Raw genomic sequence first — 19,794 nt, 5'->3', positions numbered from 1 at the left:
ACAGATCTACCAACCATCACTCAAGTTCCAGTTGTCTTCCCTCCTGCCCTGATCAGAGAGCTGAGCAGCAGAGAGAGAGAGATGAGGATAGAAGAAGGTGGGTGAAGGAGGAACTCTTTTTTTTTTTTTTTTTTTGTATTTTTCCGAAGCTGGAAACAGGGAGAGACAGTCAGACAGACTCCCGTATGCGCCCGACCAGGATCTACCCAGCACGCCCACCAGGGGGTGACGCTCTGCCCACCAGGGGGCGATGCTCTGTCTCTCCGGGGAGTCGCTCTGCCGTGACCAGAGCCACTCTAGCGCCTGGGGCAGAGGCCAAGGAGCCATCCCCAGCGCCCGGGCCATCCTTGCTCCAATGGAGCCTCGCTGCGGGAGGGGAAGAGAGGGACAGAGAGGAAGGAGAGGTGGAGGGGTGGAGAAGCAGATGGGCTCTTCTCCTGTGTGCCCTGGCCGGGAATCGAACCCGGGACTTCTGCACGCCAGGCCGACGCTCTACCACTGAGCCAACCGGCCAGGGCCGAAGGAGGAACTCTTGAAAGTGGGTGTTGAGCAGGAGAGAGACCCTCGTAGGCAGGTGGTGCCTGTCGCTCTGCTCCGCAGGCTTGTGCTTGGCTGGGAGTGAGGCAGAAAGGGGGGGGGGTCCGTGTGGAGGGGCACACTGCGGCTCTGTCCTTGTACCACGATGCATGGGGGCACTGGGGATTCTGGCCAACTACACCTAGCTGGGTCTGAAGCATCCGAGGGGTGCTCCCCATGTGGAGATGACCCAGGACACGTGGCAATACTGAGATGAGCAGAGCGTCCTGGAATAACCACTCCATGGCCCATCTGTTCCGATGGGGACTTTTTAGAATTCCTGCCCTGCACTGTCACCAACCTGCTTCTCTGGGTGCCTCAGGACTGGCTGGCGGGCTGAGTTGCTAAGAGACATAGAGTCAGAGAAGACAGAGACCTGGAAGAATGGGGGAGAGAGAGAGATTTGGAGCCTCGGAGAAGAGAGTGAAGGCTGGGGTAGAGTAGCAGAGAGATTGGGGACAGGGAAGAGGGAGGAGAGAGAGAGAGTGGCATAGACTTTAAGAGAGAAAGAAAATTATAAATAGTGGAGGAGGAGGAGAAAGAGGGGGAGGAGAAATTCCAGGAATAGAAATAAGAACGAAAGAACAGTCTTGTTGCTAAGTCATATTTAAAACCAACAGTGTTAGATGGTAAGGGTTATTTGTCAAAAGCTGTGGGCCAGAATTTGGGTTGGTATCTTTTCCCCCTTCACTTCACAGTGTTTTTGAGGGAAGATGTCTGTGGCTTTCAAGTACTCGGTTACATTTCATTCTCCAAGGCTTCTCCTACTGCAGATGAAATGCCGTTTCCCCTTTCCTTTGTCCTTTCGTCTACATGTGACTCTATATTCCAAAGCATTTGCTATGAATCTTGACAGCTGCTCCCAAGCTTGGCTACCCACCCCCTATCCCTCTCTTATACCCATGCATTCTCAAAGGGGGACAATATCATTCCTAACAGGGCAAAAATTCGTTCTTACAGGGTGGGGAAAAACCCCCACTCTATCTTTTTATGTAAAAAATACCTAAAAATGGAACATAAGCAGATATCAGTATATCTGCGGTGTCAACATTTCTTGATGTGGGGAGTAACAATTAGGAAAAAACTGGGGCCTAAAAGGCTCCTTAGTGGAGCAATTGATAATTTTTATAAAGCTGAGAAACACTGTCTTGTACTGATGTGTTTCTTGTGCAGAGTTGTGCTTCTGCACAAGGAAAGACTGGTCTCAGGAGTTAGGACTTTGTTAGCTCATTGTCTGTGCTGCTGGGTGACCTAGTCTGGCGCTAACCTTTCAGTGTCTCAGTTTTGTTTTCCATAAAATGAAACTGAACCCTGAAGGGCTCGACCAGGCCCCCTCTGCACACCGCCCCGAGCTTTTTGGGGCTACAGATGACAAAAATAGAAGCAGCTCTCTATCCTGTATTTTTGCAAAAAGAAAACAGGTTAAAGCATAGCACAAGCATAGCACGAAGTCTGGGAAGGAAAAGGATGTCCTTGTTTTACTTTTTCTGTAAACCAGCCCATGGTAAACACTCTTTGTTAATGACATCTGTGGTGGCCCAAAGAGAAGTCAGAGCCCGCCACTTTGGGGTCGAGGGTGTCTTACCTCAGCCCTGGTCACAAAGATGTGGATGAGCGTCTCCTCATCGGTCCCCGCACCCTTCATAGACTTGTAGAGACGGTCAGCAAAATAGCTCTCCTGGTCCCGGGCACACCTCACTGGGTGGAGGAGGGAAAAGAGAGAGGGAGACAGTCACACCCTGTTGAATAACATGGAGACCCGTGAAGGAACAGAGATGGCCTAGGGTGTCACCCTGGCCACCCTTGGAGGTAACTGAATTGGGAGGCAGATGTTTGAAAGGAGAGAACTCCATACTGTTGTGAAATGGGATCTGGAAGTTTCCCCAGCTCAATGCACCTGGATTCTTCAACTAAGAACCCAGTCTAAACCCCTCCTGATGAGTAAGAACCTTCTCTCTTGGTCCCCTGAAGATCTTTCGAAGGTGAGGGTTGCTCGGTCACCCTCGGGCTCTCCCTGCAAAGTTCACGCCTCTCACCAGCAGAAATATCTATCTAAATGAGAATCTCTGATGCTGGAGGCGGGTGAGGAGAGGAAGCAGAGGGGCCGGCAACCTGGCTGTGATAAAAGGTCAGAATCTCGGAGATCCCTTCTGTTGGATTGCGGCCAGCCTTCCTGGGCCCAACAGCCTTCTGTCCTTTCCGTCCTTTCCCTGGGTTTGCTGGGTGAGTCTCATCTCTGGATCCTTTCTAAGTCCCCCACTGCTGTCGTGGTCTGCGATCTGGGATGCGGGCTTGATGAACCGTTTGATCCTGGCTGCAGGTCGCCTCCCTGCGCTGCCGCTAGGGGCGCTCTTCTGCCCCCCCCCCCCCCCCCCATCGGCCAGCTTTGATCTGCTCCGTAAAATAATGAAACATGGCTTTGACTCACCCAGTAGGAGACAGGGTGCATCGCTGGGGGATCAGTCACTCTTCTCTCCCCTCCTCCCAGCCTCGTATGGGTCCAGATTGACTAACACTTTGGGGGAAACGGACCACTTACTCTTTAGGTTGTTGGCACTACCGTAGAACGCTTCACGTGTTTTATTGTCAGTGATTAATGACAAGTAACAATTTCAGCATAAGCATGTAATGCACAGTCTTAATGTGTCCTTAAGGGAAACTCTTGTTTTCTAGGCAATTGCCCAAAGGATGGATGCTTAAGAGGAAGGGAAAGGAACAGAGTCTAAGTTGGGGGTACGTCTTCTTGTACAGGACATGTGTCAGCCATCAGAGTGTCAGTGGAAAAGAAAAACCCAGACCCAGGTGTCTGGCCTCTTTAGCCCAAGAACAATCTAAAAGCTGCTGCACTGACTCGTGGTGGTTATGGGGGGAACCTGTCAATGTGAAGAGCAGCGTATTTGGGACTCACTGCGACCCCCAGACATTCTGAGCTAGTGACCTCGCAGCGTGTTTCTGAAGACTCTCTCCTGTGCAGCACGAAGCGCTGCTGACGGGTCTGTCTGCCTGGCGTTCGTGCGCTCAGAACCCACACGGGCGTCTTTCCCCTTGGCCCAGGCAGGTGCTAAATAAATATTAAAGAACTGAATGGTTTTGAAACCATTCATATTAGTAACGGTTTCCTTATCATGAACAATCAATATTAATAAAGATGACTATTACTCTTTTGAGGGAGCTCTGGGGTTGTCCTGATTCTCTGCCCTGGAAGCACAGGAAGGGTGTGGAGCCTCAAAGCTGAGCTACGAGTGGACCTCTCCGTTTACTGAAGACTCTCACCCGGTAAAGCCCTGAGGGCAGTCAGCCGGGGACTTTGTGTGGGTCCGGCATTTTAGGCCTCTGGCCATCACAACAGAAGTCCTGACAATTTGTGTACAAAATGAGGACAAATTTTTAAATAACCAATTGCTGACAGTGTTCAAAACAAAACAAAAAAGAAAGAAAGAGAAAAAGAAAGAAGATAGAAAAGAGAAGACAAGGGCTGGCAGCTACAGCACATTTTTTAACTTCCAGGGCTGCCTTTTCGGTTCCTCCTCATCTTCTGGGGACGCAGCTCTACCTTCCTGTGCCATTTGGGACGGTGCCCTGGTCTCCCTGCCCCAGGAGTGTGGACAATGGACAATGCCTTCATTCCTGGGCTTGCAGGGAAGAGAAAGCGGCCTGCCAGCCCCGGCCTCAGCCCCGGGCCCATCTCTCTCTGCTATTTCCTGCCTCTGGGCTCCACCTGGAGAGAAGGCCCTGGCACTCGTTGGCACGGTCAAGATCTGGTCTCCCTCCCATCTCTTTCTAAACAGGCCTCATTCATCCCACACGATGAAGGGAAACAAATGGAAAAAGACACCCTCGAGCCACCAGGTAGGTGCAGGAACTTGTTCGTGAATCCAGAAGCTGGGCACTTTGGAATGTGCGCCCTGTGAACCCCATACTGCTCCCTGAGCCTGGACAGTGGTCCCAGGCTGTTGACAGGTGATCTCAGGGACCTGCAGTCTCAGTGGGACTGTAGTGGATGCCATGGTGTGTACCCCAGGTGACCTCTTCAGGACAATGGCACTCAGTCCAAGTGCGGGTGGCTGGCTGCTCACAACTGAGTCCTTTCCCAGGAATTGTCCTCCGAGGAGGGAGCAGCCTTACCCGAGGTTGCAAACACCTCTGCTCGGCATGGGGTGCAAAGACCTGGGCCCCTTGTCTCCACTTAGACCTGGGCCCCTTGCCTCCACTTTGGACATCCCGGCTTCAGGACTCCTTGGGGACCAGGAAAGCCCCTGTTGTAATTGTATCATTTTCATTCTCTCCCTTGCCCAATGCTGCTTAGATGTGTTGTTCCCAAAACAGTTCCAAACAAACTTGCGTCTCTGAATCAGTCTCCGGACAGCCCATCCCAAGTCAGGGGCCCTCCCAGCCCGACTGTACCGAGAGTTAAGTAGGCCTTCTGCAGGTCTCCCGACGTCTCTGCCTCGATGGCCTCTTCGATGTCCTTACCGATGAGCTGGAGAGACAAAGTCCAGCCGTTAGTTCGGGAGGTACTTCCAGTGCACTTGGGGTTCTTCCCCTACAAAAAGCGCTAACCCTTCCAGATTTGGCCACATGGGCTTAAGGAGCTCCTATCTGTCTTCATGGCTTGCAGGGCTGAAGGTGGCTGCCCCCCCATTTGAGTGGGGGCAGGCATGGCTGAGGAGTTAGTCCAGATTTGCCCCCTGATGGCTTTGACCCCAGTCAGGACCATACCCTGAGCCTCAGTGTCCCCCTCTGTAAAATCAGGGAGTGGATGGACAAGGAACATAGGCTATATCAATAATTCTTAATGTTTATAGTATTGAGTTTCCTAAGTGTTTTTAAAAAATTCTTTCCATGTCTAATTTTCCAGGAAGCCGTGGTTGTAATCATCTTACCCACACCTGCCTGGTCTCCTTTGCCCAGGACGGAGGACTCAGTCTCCTACAATTTGGGCAAAATAAATAGAGGCTGTGAAGTCCGTGGTAAGAATGTCGTCTAATCATGTTTCTGATAGAGCGGGGTGCGTGGGCTAGACGCGGAGGTCTGGCCACATCAAATGCCATTTTCATTTGTTCTGGGGTGATTCCAAACGGTCCTGTATTCACCACCAGCTTGCATATCGCTCTGCACAGCATGATACATTAGGTTTCTTTCCAAATATTTATAGAAGCTGAAGTTCAGAGTAAAGTATGACGACACTTAACATGGCTGTGGCCTGGGCCATGCTCACGGCGGGCAAAGAAAGAGAAAGGAGAACTTTTTGTTGGGTTTGGGAAATGAGTCTAAGTATTAGAAATACTGAAACATCTTCCTTGGCCCCGTAGTTCAGTTGCTTAGAACCTTGTCTCGATAGGACAAGATTACAGGTTCTATCCCCAGTCAGGGTACATACAAGAATCAACCAATAAATGCATAAATAACTGGAACAACAAATTAATGTTTCTCTCTTTCTCTCTTTCTGTCTCTCTCTCATTCTCCTCTCTAAAAATAAAAAAATATAAAAAATAAATGGAATTATTTTTCTTAAAAATTATCTTTAGAGGATATGACACAATTGTGATTATATAAATAGTTGGGGCCCTGGAGGACACACCAGTGGAGTTTATGTAGTTTATTCTGAACACTCAGGGAAATAAAGCATTCTTTGTGATGTGAGCACAGTAGACGTGGGGGGGAGGGCCCAGGGTTAGCGAAGCCCTCTTGCCTGAGCTCACAGTGATTCGCACATCTGGGGACTAGGTTGGAGGGCTGTCACCTCGTTCAGGGGTGTGGTGTGGGGGCTGGTGTTTCAGGAGACACTGGTGTCACTTTCTATGAACAGGGTTCTTGTTTTGTGGACTGAGATTATACTGTATTTCCAGAGGGCATTGTATTCATGCCGGTCTGTGTTTATTGAAAAAATCCTCACATTAAAACACTTTGTTTCTATTGTTAATACTGGGCCAGACAGTGCTTTTCAAGTCTCTGTAGAAGCTTAGCCTACGCAGCAGATAAAAGCAGGAGGGCAGGCAGGGGAGGGGTTCCGTATTCTGGCCCTCTCTGGGTCTCATCTTTGCACAATGCCAGGGGGCACTACTCACCCAACACCACGAGAAGACGGTGCTCTCGCCTCTCCACCTCCCTCCTGCCCCATGCCCCTCTACTAAGGCACCTCCCAGCAGTTATGACTCTTCTTTGCAAATGTCGTACTTTTCACTTCTGGGAACACTTAATTCTTAGGAGGTTCTTTGGACAGAACCAGGTTTTCTGATCCCAGCACAGAAACACACTGTGGGGTGAATTCCAGACCAACTTCAAAGGCTTCTTCTAGTTAAGCAGGTAGGGAGATGAGAAAAATAGGGAATTAAAACCAGTTCCTCCAGACTGATGGTTGGGTGCCCACAGCAGAACCCTATCCTTTGGCTTTGGCTACAGCAATTCAGGGGATAAGGACCCTGGAACGGGCTTAGGAACACTTAAAGGGGAGGGAGAAACAGAGAGGGCACGGTGGGGAGTGGGAGCCCGGGCTCAGGGCCCCTACACTGTATACCGAGCCCTGTTTGGCTTTATAACTATATATACCTTTCGTCTTTGGTAGACTTGGGGCTGTAATGATCTTGCAGCAGAGTTGGGAAACCCCTGTTGCTTGGGCTGGGGTTTCTGAGCGCATCAGTACTTAAGACTCAGGCGTACAGGGCAGATAGAGGGCAAAACTCTGAGGTCTTGTGCCAGAAATTACACTTCAGCTCTATACCAGGACAACCTATGCCACATAATATGTGCCAGTGATCTGACTCTAGCATCGTAGTGCTTTTAGCCAGAGACCACGAGAAAACGTAAGGAAGTGCGGTCCGAAGATCGGGTGAACTCTGAGGATGAAATTGAAGATAAAAGGATCAAGATAAATGATGTTCCAGCAGGAGTTTTGGAACAGATGAATAGGCAGCATTTTTGAACTGGTTTCATGTAAAGAATCATCAAAGCAACAGACTATCTTATTGTCCATCTAAGCTTTAGCTCTGATTTTTTAAAAAATATGTTATTTATTTATTTTAAAGAGGAGGGGGATTGGGGAGGAGCAGGAAGCATCAACTCCGATATGTGCCGGACTGGGCAAGCCCAGGGTTTCTAACCGGTGACCTCAGCATTCCAGGTAGATGCTTTATCCACTGCACCTCCACAGGACAGGCAAGCTCTGATTTTTAACACTGTGGGTTCTCAGAGGGCGACTCCTCCCAACTGCTCCTGTCTGTTGAGCTGTCATAGCACATTGAGGATTAAGTGCTCTACTTCTGTTCCTTCATTTAACCATTACTAGCCCAGTGATATAGGGACTATCATTATCCCTATTTCATGGTCGCAGAAACTGAGGCGCAGAACCCTGTAGCACTTGCTCAAGGTCGTACAGCTAGTAGCACAGAACAGACTTGTCACACTTTGATATGCATCAGAAGTTGGAACTTTGTTAAAACGCAGACCGTAGGTCCCCCACCCCAGAGAATCTGACTCCGTAGGTCCAGGCTGGGGACTGAGAATTTTCATTTTAACATGTTGTCATGTGATTTTGATGCTGCTGTTTCAGGATTGATTTTGAGAACTATTGGTCTAGAGCATATCCTTAGTCAGGTAATCAGTAGGCATGCACACACACACACACGCACACGCACACACACTCACGTGTATGTGTGTTTTGATAGTCATCACCAATGACAGCCATCCTCCAAACCTCCGTCCACGGAGCCCAGTCACACGGGAAGAAGGGCTAGGTCATAGAGAAGTTTTTCGGCTCAGTCTACACAGCTCAGAGACCCTGGGAGTGCAGGGTCAGCTGCCTTTGATCGTCACTCTGGGCACAATTTGAAAGCAGAGGGCCCGCAAGGCTTATATACAGTGATGATAAAATTCCAAAGCTTTATTGCCTTTTGATCTGCTGGCAACACATAGGAAACAGTCTTTCGAGTGAGGAGCGGCCAGCTCCAGCTGAGGTAGGAGCTCAGCCTGGGGAATCTCGCCGTTCTCATCCCCTTTCTGCTACCGACTTGCTGTGTGGTCTTGATAAGTTACAGATGGCTCCTTACTCACAACAGCCTTCCCTCGTCCAGCAGTTGTGGTAATAATGGCTGTTCAGCCTACATTATAGTTACAGTATTATTGTGAAATCGAAATGAGATACAGGGCGCAGAAGTGCTTTGAATAGTTAAAAGCATTCTGCATGTGTAAAATAGGAGACTCAAATAAAATCTGATATTCCCCAAAAGGCTTCTTGCAATTAAAGCCTGATTTTCAGGGAAGGACTCACCATTAAGTGCCTTGAAATATCTAACTCGCCTTGTCGGCTTAAAATTATCTTCAGATTTAAAAAAAATTGCGTAAGAGCAATTTATACACATCTTTTCAGGAGCATATCTCTGAGACATATCACATCCATCTTGGGAGTGGTAAGGACTATAAATTAGAATGGTGATAACAGCAAACGTCTGTATGCTTACCACATGCCAGGTACTGTCCTGAGCTTTTGTGTTGATCTTCTTTAGCTCATAAAATAAACTTCTGAGGGTGTGATGGTAACGATCATGGTTCCTGTTTCACAAATGAGGATGGAGGGGCCAGCTCATTGGCCAGCGGTAGAACCAGGATCTGAACCTGGGCACTCTGATGCTAGGACTTTGCTCCTAAGCTTGACGCCTCTCTGCTTTCATGGCCTCTGTGATAAAGCAGTGTCTCCCAAACGCGGCACTCCATTTGGAGCTGACTGATTCTTTGTTGTGGGGGCTGTCCTGTGCATTGTGAGATGTCTAGTAGCATCCTGGCCTCGACCCTCTAGAACAGGGGTCCCCAAACTTTTTACACAGGGGGCCACTTCACTGTCCCTCAGACCGTTGGAGGGCCGCCACATACAGTGCTCCTCTCACTGACCACCAATGAAAGAGGTGCCCCTTCCGGAAATGCGGTGAGGCCAGATAAATGGCCTCAGGGGGCCACATGTGGCCCGCGGGCTGTAGTTTGGGGACACCTGCAGAGGCTAGTAGTACATAGTGTGACAAGCCCAAATGTTCCTAGACCCTATCAAATGTCCCTGGGGTGAGGCAAAATGACCCCTGATTGAGAACCAGTGCTGTGAAACAACCCCTCTGCTCCCAGTTCCAAATCCCAGATTGTGGCATCTCTTGCAGATGACTTAAGACTCCATTTCAATGTGAGCTCCGTGCCCTGGTACTTAATTACTCACAATTTGATAGGCTTGAAAGGTGGCCCGTAACTGCTTGTAGCTCCTCTTGGCCAGGACTTCATTGAAGGCAAGTTCATCAGTGCCCCAGCGGCCTTCCCCTGCCTCGAGGGTCAAATACAAACATTTTGTCAAAAGCCTTTTGCAGAAAGACTGAATAGACAGCGCTGGGACCCGGCCTCATGCACAGGAAATGATAAAATATGCACTGAATAGAAGCCAAATTAATTGACTTAACACTTTCAACTTTTAACCTGTGCATATACTTCATGTATTGATTTATGTTATTTATACTTTGCCTTATTACAAGATAGATCGGAGGTGGTTAACCTCTGCGTATAAAAATAGAAATAATTCTTTTATATTTGTAAAGACTGTTCATATGCAAAATATTTTAAAGAGCATACATATTTCCTGAGTAGCAGTAGCTCCCATTTGCATGAAATAAGAAACATTTGTTGAAAAATAATGCTAATACTTTTTAAAAAAGATGCTGCTGAGATTGGCACACTGGCACACTTACATCGTACAGGTCTTTGGCATCCTGGCCAGCGAGGTCTTTGTCCACATCCTCTCCTTCATCGCGGTTAGCCTAGAAAAATCAACACCTTGCTGTTAACTTGGGTTCCGGCCTGAGCATAAAACACAAAAAGGGGGCACCTGGAAAGCTGGGGGGTGATCCCAGAAGGGCCTCTGAGGGAGACTCAGCCTGGCAAAGTGCTGCTCTTTGCTGCCATCTTTTGGACACAACTGGTAAACAGAGTAGTTTCTCGACAACACTTGTTCTTTCTTTTTCTTTCTTTCTTTCTTTCTTTCCTTCCTTCCTTCCTTCCTTCCTTCCTTCCTTCCTTCCTTCCTTCCTTCCTTCCTTCCTTCCTTCCTTCTCTCTTTCTCCTCTCTCTCTCCCCTTCCTTTTCTTTCTTTCTTTCTTTCCTTCTTTTTCTTTCTTTCTCTCTCTCTCTCTTTCTTTCTTTCAAAATCAGATCATTCATAACCCCAATGACCTCTTAAGTGGGCTGAAAGCAACCTTACAATGTCCCCTACAGTCAGTCACTGGAAAGCTAATAGTCTTCCTTCCAAAATATTTAAGTTCACCTCTGAGGGTCCCAGTCCTGAAGAACTCTGAATGTTGATCATGGAAGGTCTTGAAGTCTAATCTAAGCCCATTCTGGCAGGGAGAATTCTAAGGTGACCCCAATACCCACACCTTCAAGTGTGGGTGAGATGTGTGACTATAATGGAATATCACTCCTGTTGTGTTAACATGGTGAAGGGGGTGTTTGCAGATGTGCGTAAGATCCCCAATCAGTTGAGTTCATCAAAAGAGATTATATCCTGGCATGCCTGACCTAATCATGTGAGTTCTTAAAAGTCCAGAGATGAAGGAAGTCAGAGAGATAAACTCCTGCCAGCCTGGAAGAAAGCAACTCGCCATGCTTTGAATAGTGGTGGCATAGCAGAGGGACTGCAGATGGCCTCCAGGAGCTGACAGTGGTCTCTGGTTGACAGCTACCAAGAAAACAGGGACATCACTCATACAGCCACAAGGAGCTGAAACCTGTTAACCACCAGTGAGCCTGGGTTGGAAGAGGACCCAGGTCCCCAGATGCAATAGTGGCGCTGGTCAACATCTTGATTTCAGCCTGGTGACACCGTGAGCAAAGGACTCAGCTAACCCATAATAGGATGCCTGGTCTATAGGAACTGCGAGATTATAGGTCTGTGTTGTTTCAAGTTGCTGAATTTGTGGCAATCTGTTACACACAGGAGAACACTTATATACTTCCTACTACTGTATAGTTGAAGGCCACTCCATGGCTTCTCTGCTGCCAGTCTACTCAAATTGAGGGGAGGGAAACAGAATAAAGGCACACAGCTAATCAGGAGGATGTGTCCATGAGAGTCCAGATGCTGTCTGGCTGGAGGCCTGGGAGCTGGGTCCTGCGGGCCCAGTTCTGAAAGCCCCACTTCCCTGGCTGAGCTCCTGCAGTGGTTCCTGCAGGCCGAGACTCGTGCTGAATCCTGGAAGTGAGTGCAGAGCTGTGTTGTGGAGAGGGCCCTCCCTGGGGTCCGATGGTCTGGTTCTGGCTCCTGGGCTGCGTCTTACTTTGTGTAAACCTGGACAGGTTACCCGGCTGTCCTCGCCAGGCTTGAGTTTCCTTATTGGCAAAACGAGGTGGTGATACTCAATGAGATAACTCAACAAAAAACGATTGTAGGCTGCAAGCGACCAAATTATCACCGTGGGAGAAATCCTGACCGAATACTCTCACAATAGCTGATCTGACAGCACGGGGGTTGATGGCCCCTTGGTAACATTTTTAATAAAAGAAGGACATGTTTACAACCTACATGGCTTTTTTTTTGTCATGGTACCATGGTGCTGAGGGCTGTTTCCCAAGATCATAAAGCTCATGAGACTTTTTACTCTTACCTGGAGCAGGGACACCAGAATTTTTTTTAAGTTTCCGCTTGTATCGTCCTTGACATCTGATTCAAGGCTCCTGTCAAATACTTTTGAAGAAGAAAAAAGGAGGGGAGAAGGCAGATTTAGTTTCCTAGAGGGATTTTGAACGGAACATTCTTCATGTGGTGTCAGAACGAAAGGTTACTTACACCTTTGGTAGGCCTCTTTAATGGCGACGATTTCCTAGAAAAGGCAATGAAGAAAATCAGTACCTCAAGATGGGTTAATCAATAAGGTACAGAGAGACACATAGGGGGAAGAGTCAGGGGTCTGTCTCCAGATACAGAATGCTCCCAAAGAAGGCCATTCTGTGGGTCAGGGGCTAGGCTTGGAGCAGGTTCCTGTAGGTTTAAAGGAGCCCCTCTGTGCAAACGTTTCAAACCACACAAGCAAGGAATGGGAGCATTCTCCTTAGTTAGAGATGGACATGTCACAGCTGAGCTGACATCTCTCATTACCTCCTCACTGCATTCACTCCACTGACCCAATGCAGGTAAGCCAAGGTTAGAAGTTCAGTTCATATCTTTGCAAATATTTTTCTTTGCATTTGTATATATATAGGTGCTACTGAAAATACATAAAATCATTTGTGTATGCATTTAAAAAGTGGAATACTGAGCATATTGTACTTTGACTTATTTTGTCACTCCATAATATATCTTGGAGGTCCAGCTATGCTCATACATTGTTACCTAGCATTTCATAAATGGATACAAAATCCTGCAATAAACACACTTTGTTCAGCCAGCCTCCATCTGACCAACATTTAAGCTGTTTGCAATTTTTCTCTACCTCAAACAAGGCTTTCTTCAGTAAACAATTTGTTGCATGCGAGCGTGCTGGTGGGTGAGTTTGTATGCAGGGTGTGTCCTGGGAACGATCGCTTTATAGTTCGAGGACTGGTGCCAATGACTCAGGAGCTGCCTCAGTTTACACTTGAACCCGCAGTGTATAAGAGCGGACGTTTTCTCACGGCATCACCTGCAGCTGTTTAAAATGAGAGTCAGCCTGCAACCATGCGAGAAGGTGCTGGAGTGGGCTGACAATAGCAGTGATAAGCACCCTTCCTCCTGCGCTTTGGTGGGTGGGAGGGAAGGTGGATGGGGGAGGGGAGCAGGTGATTACTTGTATCTAAGCAGATCCCCCCCTTTCTCCTCTTCCAACCCACTACCAGGGTCTACCTGCCCTGGGGGGCCACTCTCAGATCTACTTGATTGACAATAAAGGGCTTTGCTTGTTGTTTGAGACCAGGACTTCAAAGATATTAGGCAGAGAGGGAACAGCATATGACCCAATGTATTCAAAAAATAATGATTAAGTTAACCTTCAGGCTGCTGATTGCCCTGATCTTGGACGCCTCCTCGCCTCCTCGAGGGGACTGGGGATTGTGGGGCTGTGGGGCTTCTGGAAAGGGCGGGGATGCCCAGCAGGGAAAATTGCGTGACTATTGGACTAACAGATGCCACTGCCCTTTGCTAACCCCCCTCTTAGGCACAAGCCTAAACGGAAACTCCCAGAAATGGCGGGTTTTTATCATCTTGCTGGCAGTAAAGCAGTGCAGGCAAGCTCCGGAGAGGGGTTTCCAGCGGGAGGTGGCTCGTGGCTGTGGGCGCAGCACAGGCAGAGCGGAAGCAGACAGCGCAGGCGCCGGCACGCAAGGCTTTTCCAGTTTCAAAGGCAAAGCGCTATTGCTTTCCACTCCGGCCACGGTTACTGTTTCCCACCTGGAGTCCTCAAAAATGGGATTTTCTGGCATTTTTCTTGCTGGGGCTCCCTATTCTACCATGATGGGTGGTTGTGGAAGAGGGTGGGGGTCTCCAGATAATGACTTGTAGACCCTCTTTACTCTGGATGAATTCCTTGGCCCTCGCTGCTTCCAGAACCAAAGCCAAGTGGGCTTCCCCTGGGGCCTTAGCAAATGTCCTTTTCAGCTGCTGAGTGTGTGACATGTGCCCAAGGGACAAGGAGAGAGGTCTGCAGATAGAAGGACACCGGCCTCCGGAGAGGTGCCAGCAGCCACAGGACTCCCCTGCACAGCCCTCCTCCCCAGTGCTCCGTGCTAGACAGAGCCGCGGACGAGGCAGCCACCCACACGTGTTTGGGCCGCTTACTGCATGATTCATTCCAGAAGAACTGCAGGGTCAGGCGGGGAGGGGGAGGTAGAATCTCACCTGCTGCATGTAAAACTTACGTGGGTCCATTTAGGAAAACAAAGGCTGCATTGGCACAGCACTTTGGCGAGGATCTATTATGTCAAGCCAGTGGTAGTAACCCAAGATTGATAGCCAGAGGATTGGAGGAAGCATCTGTGCTGCATGGGCCAAGGGGGCACATTTCTGCCCAGAGACTTGCTCACCCCGTGGGAGGGAGGCCGAGTGTAGACTCCTTACTGGCTGCTACGACCCTCTTTGCGGGGTGTATGGACGCTCCCTTGGGGCGGGGTGGGACTCGGCTCGGACTAACCTTATTGGATCTCGTGCACAGGATCTCGATGAGCACTGCCTCATCCGTGCCCAGACCCTTCATGGCCTTCTGCAGCTGCCGGGCATCGTACTCGCTGGGGCGGTCCAGAAGGGCCAAGGCTGTCTTCTTGAAATTTCCACTCAGCTCACTCTTGAGCACCTCCTCCAGGTCCTGTAGGAAGACATTGAAAGCCCCGAGTGGGAATGCCCCGAGAGGAGAGGGGCAGGTGTCTCCTTTCCCCGCTGCGTGGCCTCAGGGCCGACAGGAAACCTGCCCTACACACTCGAGGCAGGATGGACACAGGAGCTCCATAGACACACGTGACCTGCTCCAGGGGACAGTGGTCGCCCTGACTACCCATCCATGTCCCCCCAGGACTGGCTGAGAGGCAGAGAGAAGATCCCCTGCTCAGATCTGGAGGCCCCAATAACAAGCAGCATTTGCCAAATATCTGTGGTTTGGAGAGCTTTCTCACTGATCCTCAAAGCAGCCCTGGCCGGAGAAGTATTGGCATTATCCCTATTTACTGACCTCAGAAAGACAGACTCGCCCCCAACACTTGGCCAGAAAGGACTGAAATACAGGTTTCTAATTTCTAGGGGGACCAGATAATTTGTCACCCAAGTGGCAATGCTTTTGAGAGTGAAAGGGGGACACTATTGATCATTGCAGGGGACAATAAGAATAAACCTTGGGCCGACAGATGTGTAGTCACTTGGTTTTCTTGTTAAATCCTGAAAGGATCACCTAGTAGCTGTCTCAATGATCAGATCGACTAGCGTGGTATTGAAGTGCTTGTGTTCGAGTAATCCTTATTTTACTTAATAATGCCACATCCACATAACTTTTATTAAAGCACATTGTTACAATTGTTCTATTTGATTATTATTGTTGTTGATCTCTTCCTGGGCCTCATCTATAAATTAAACTTTATCATAGATGTATATGTATAGGAGAAACAGGACCCATTAGGTCTCAGGCATCCTCTGGAGGTCTTGGAACGTGTGTTGTGCAGCTAAGGGGCCTATTATATATAAAACTGCAGGGAAAAGAATCAGCTGCCTACTCTTACAAGCCACAGGCATGAAAACAAATCCTTGTGTGTTTACATTCAGTTTGGACACAGAAGCTGGCTCATGACATCTCAGCTCTCATCCTGGTTTTCCTGCTAACTAGCTCTGTCACCCTAGGATAGATATTCTCTCTGGCATGATATTCTTCATTTGGCATGGGGACTTCTATCTAACGTCTCTCACGTCTCCTAGCTTCGCGATGTTGTGATTCTAGGTCGCCTCTCCGGCAGTCTCACCCTCCGGAACAGCTGAGACTGGAAAGCGAGCACGTGATTGGCAGATGTTGGCACTACGAAGCTTTGTGCCCGGGCCTGCCCACTTTATCTTTAGCGGAGCCCCGAAGCCCTCACTTGAACCCCCTTTATTCTTATTTCACAGTAAAAGTGAAGAAGCCTGCGTCTGACTTCCCATACTGCTACAGTAGAGACAGACACGGCACGTGAGGCTGCTCTAGTCAGGCAGCCTGGCACGGATGGGGGTTCCGCATCATTCAATTCCATTAAAGGCAGCTGAACTGAAGATTCACTAATTTTCCATGGTGTCATCAATGAGTGACATTGACAAGCCCGACTGTGAAGAGAGAAGCAGAAAGACGAGGAAAGCACAGCCAGCTGGGCCACTTGGTGTATAACGAAATGGCTCGTCTCGGGGCGATGGGCTCCCCAGGAGTGAGCGCTGGGCCTGGAGTCCTGGTTCTTTCGCTTCCCGTGTGTGTGAGACTTTTTTATACATCGTGTAAGCAAATGGGCACCACTTTTCCTCTCTGCAAAATGCAGACATTCGTGCCCGGCATAGCTCCTCTGCACTGACAGGTGCTGCTGGCCTTCTCCTGCGGGGGTCTCCCAGCAACCTGAGAGGGCCGGGGAGTTATCATTTTCATCCTGTCTGTGAAGAGACCGAGGCCTAAAGAGATCGTTGCCTGCCCAATGTCAAATAAGTAAGAAGATCCATCCCCGTTTCTACATCTATTGATATATATGTGGAGTGATGGAACCTAAAGGTTTCATAAATATGGGTCAGAATACATGATAATTAACATTTAGTTTGCATCCTGATCATGCTAAGGATATTAAGAAAGGTTAAATTATGTTCATTTTATAATAATAAAAATATAAAGCCTAATTCATACTTAAGATTTCTATACACAATACCATTAACCAAAAAAAAAAAAAAGGAAAGAAAATGTTAAGAGAGTAAAAAGGCGAGGCTGAATGAAATGAATATATATTTTCTAGTTGTAATTGTCACTTATGAAGGATATATCATTCTTAAAGACAGCTGAAAAAAAAAATGAAGAATTCTTATATAAAGACCCACTCATGAAAGCTGATTTTCAAATCACTGGCCTCTCTGTAAGTCAGTATGTGGAGTTCAGCCAAATGAGTGGCAAAAAAAGAACAGAGGGGTTAATAGAAAAATGAAGTCAATTTAAAAAATAATGAGTTAAAGAACACTGATTTTACAGGCTATTAAGTTAACAAGGCAATTTCAGTTTTTCTGAAGTCAATTAAAGTTTTAAATAGTTATTCCGTTTTTTCCTCTTGGGCCACCTCAGTAGAGCTGTCAGGATGCCACCCGCTGCCTGGGGACCTAGAAGGTGCAGAGAAGTCAGGGCCCAGGCTGCCTGCTCGCCTGCGAGGACCCTGGGACTCACCTTGCCGTACGTTGCCTTGTACTTTTGCTTGATTTGTTGCCTCTCATTCGATGTCCTGCTTGATAAGATTTCAATGATGGCTGCTTCATCTGTTCCTAAAGGGCAAGAGAAAGAAACAAACTAAGAGCGGACGAAACACGAGAGAGAGATTTAGTTTAGTCAAATCTGAGGAAGCCAGGGCGGTGGCCAGAGGCTGCGGTGGAACCTAGGTGGGCCCTTAAGCTGAAATGTCTCGTGGAGAACTGTGTTCTTTTCACTCACTTGAGAAACATCCGTGGAGGCCTTACACTGCATGAAGCACAGCGCTGGGTATCATGGTGGTCAGAGGAAGGAGTTTATGACCTATTCTTTCATTTCACTTCCAGACGGATTACTCAAGAGGAAATGAAAGCAACTGTCCACACAAAACTTTTGCATGAATGTTCATTGCAGCATTATTTATAATGGCCAAAAGGTAGAAACAACCTGAGTGTCCATCAGTGGACAAATGAATAAACAAAATTCAGGATAGCTATACAGTGCAATATTATTCAGCCAGGAAAAGGAGTGAAGTACCAAACCTGCCACAATACTAATGAACATTGAAAACATTTTGCTAGGTGAAAGAAGCCAGTCGCAGAAGGCCACACGGTAAAGGACTCCATTCACAGGAAAGTCCAGAAGAGGAAAACCTGCAGAGATGGGGCATAGGCCTGTGGCTGGGGTAGGGTGGGTGGGGGATGGGGCGGAGAGCTAAAGAACGGGATGGTTCTCTCAGAGGCGATGAGAATGTTCTAAATTGACCACGGTGATGGACTGTTCACTTAGTCTTAAGGATCCACTCCACCTTGACAGTTCTGGGAAGATCTAGCCGTTTGATTTCAATTAGAGAAACACAACATTCTAGGATGAGTTCACTTGTAAAAATAGCAGGGGTTAATTGCCTGCCTCATTCTGGTTTGGTTCCAACACTGTTATTTATGTTGTTCCTCTTCATTTTCTCCTGCAGTGTCACCTACGGAATGTGTATCCAGTTACTTCCTCTGTATCATTATTTCTTTTTAAACTTCTGAGTGCCAGAAACTTCACCTCAAAAGGGATTTCTTTTTCTCGTAAAAACCTCTTGAATCTGTCCCTTTCTTCCCGTGTGGGCTGCCCTTGCTGGGGTCCGTGGCCCCTGCACCTCAGGCCTGGGCCCTTACCGTTGTCATCCCTTGTGGCCCCCAGGAAGCTGGGGTGCATTCCTGGCTTCCTCTTCTTCCCTCACCCCACACCTAGGTGGTCACCACTAAGCCCTCACTACTTCACCTCTCACACCCACCCAGCCCCACCATTTCCCCCTCTGCTGCACTGCTCAGCACAACTGGTCGGGTTTCTGCCTTGCTCTCACCTTCTCCAATCAGCATTCACTGTCTCCAAGATGACCTTTCTGAGGAGCAGACCAGCCTGCTCACTCTCTTGCTTCAACCCTTTCCACCCAGGCCCCTTTATATCTAGGATAAATTCTCAACTCTGTAGTGGGGCATGCGAAGCCTTTTGGATTCGTTTCTACCTGCTTCTCAGAGTCTTGTCTGTCTCCACTCACCCGCTCCCAGGCCTCCCTTCCCTCAGTTCTACGAACCACTTGCAACCCCTCGAACAAGGAACACTTTCCTTCCCACCTCGGGGTCTTAGCCCGGGCTGTTCCCTCTACCTGGAACACCTGCATCTTTGACCGTCGTGTTCACTCCTACTCCTCCTGTAGGACTGAACCCACTCGCTTCTCTGTCCTGTCTGCCAGGCCACACGACAAGTTTCGTGGGAGCAAGGGGTTCTGCTCACTGCTACGTTCACAGAGTTTAGCAGGTGACTTGCTGAGTGAATGAACATTCAAGTGCATGCGTACATGAACGAATGAGGGAGTGGATGAACGAACAGAGAGGTCTGTGCTGCACGGGGACTGAAGCTCGTCTCTACATTGGTTCAGGCTGCGTGTGCTACCCAGGCAGGCTGTATGCAGCAGGAACTAATAGGAAACCCTCTACCCTGAGGCTCCAGTCAATCTGTATCTGGATAATTCAGGAAAATAGAGTTTAAATTCAAAAAGTAATGTTGTTTATACTTCCTTTCCTGGAATGCTTTAAAAAGAGAGACCAGAGAGCAAAGCAGACCGGCGAGGGCTCAGCAGAAGCCTGGAGGCACGGGGAGGTGTGGCCATGACTCGGTTTCCCTCCAGCCCTTCGAGTCTGGGTCTCAGGTTCATCCCGGGAGCCGTTCCCACTACCCAACCGAGAAGCGAGAAGCGATTAACTGAACAGTGACCTCATCTCACATTTCACAATATGTGTGTCATTTAAGCTGTCTGTGCTGCCCGACAATTTCCTGTAAACATTCACAATGGTTTGAGGCA

General features: G+C 48.5%; 1 protein-coding gene across 3 annotated transcripts in view; it reads right to left on the bottom strand.

The window, feature by feature from the left end:
• ANXA13 (annexin A13) overlaps positions 1-19,794 on the bottom strand; it is a 48,491-nt gene that overhangs the window by 1,505 nt on the left and 27,192 nt on the right. For all 3 annotated transcript variants that reach the window (XM_066265720.1, XM_066265721.1, XM_066265719.1), the window contains 8 exons: positions 17,427-17,521; positions 14,700-14,870; positions 12,386-12,419; positions 12,204-12,283; positions 10,293-10,361; positions 9,773-9,874; positions 4,981-5,056; positions 2,162-2,274 (listed from right to left, as the gene is read on the bottom strand). In XM_066265720.1, coding sequence (XP_066121817.1) covers positions 2,162-2,274; positions 4,981-5,056; positions 9,773-9,874; positions 10,293-10,361; positions 12,204-12,283; positions 12,386-12,419; positions 14,700-14,870; positions 17,427-17,521 — 740 coding nt within the window. The remainder of the gene's footprint in view (positions 1-2,161; positions 2,275-4,980; positions 5,057-9,772; positions 9,875-10,292; positions 10,362-12,203; positions 12,284-12,385; positions 12,420-14,699; positions 14,871-17,426; positions 17,522-19,794) is intronic.

This window comes from Saccopteryx bilineata, chromosome 3, assembly GCF_036850765.1.
Source record: "Saccopteryx bilineata isolate mSacBil1 chromosome 3, mSacBil1_pri_phased_curated, whole genome shotgun sequence".
Classification (NCBI taxonomy): Eukaryota; Metazoa; Chordata; class Mammalia; order Chiroptera; family Emballonuridae; genus Saccopteryx; species Saccopteryx bilineata.
This window is presented reverse-complemented; position numbering and strand designations above follow the sequence as displayed.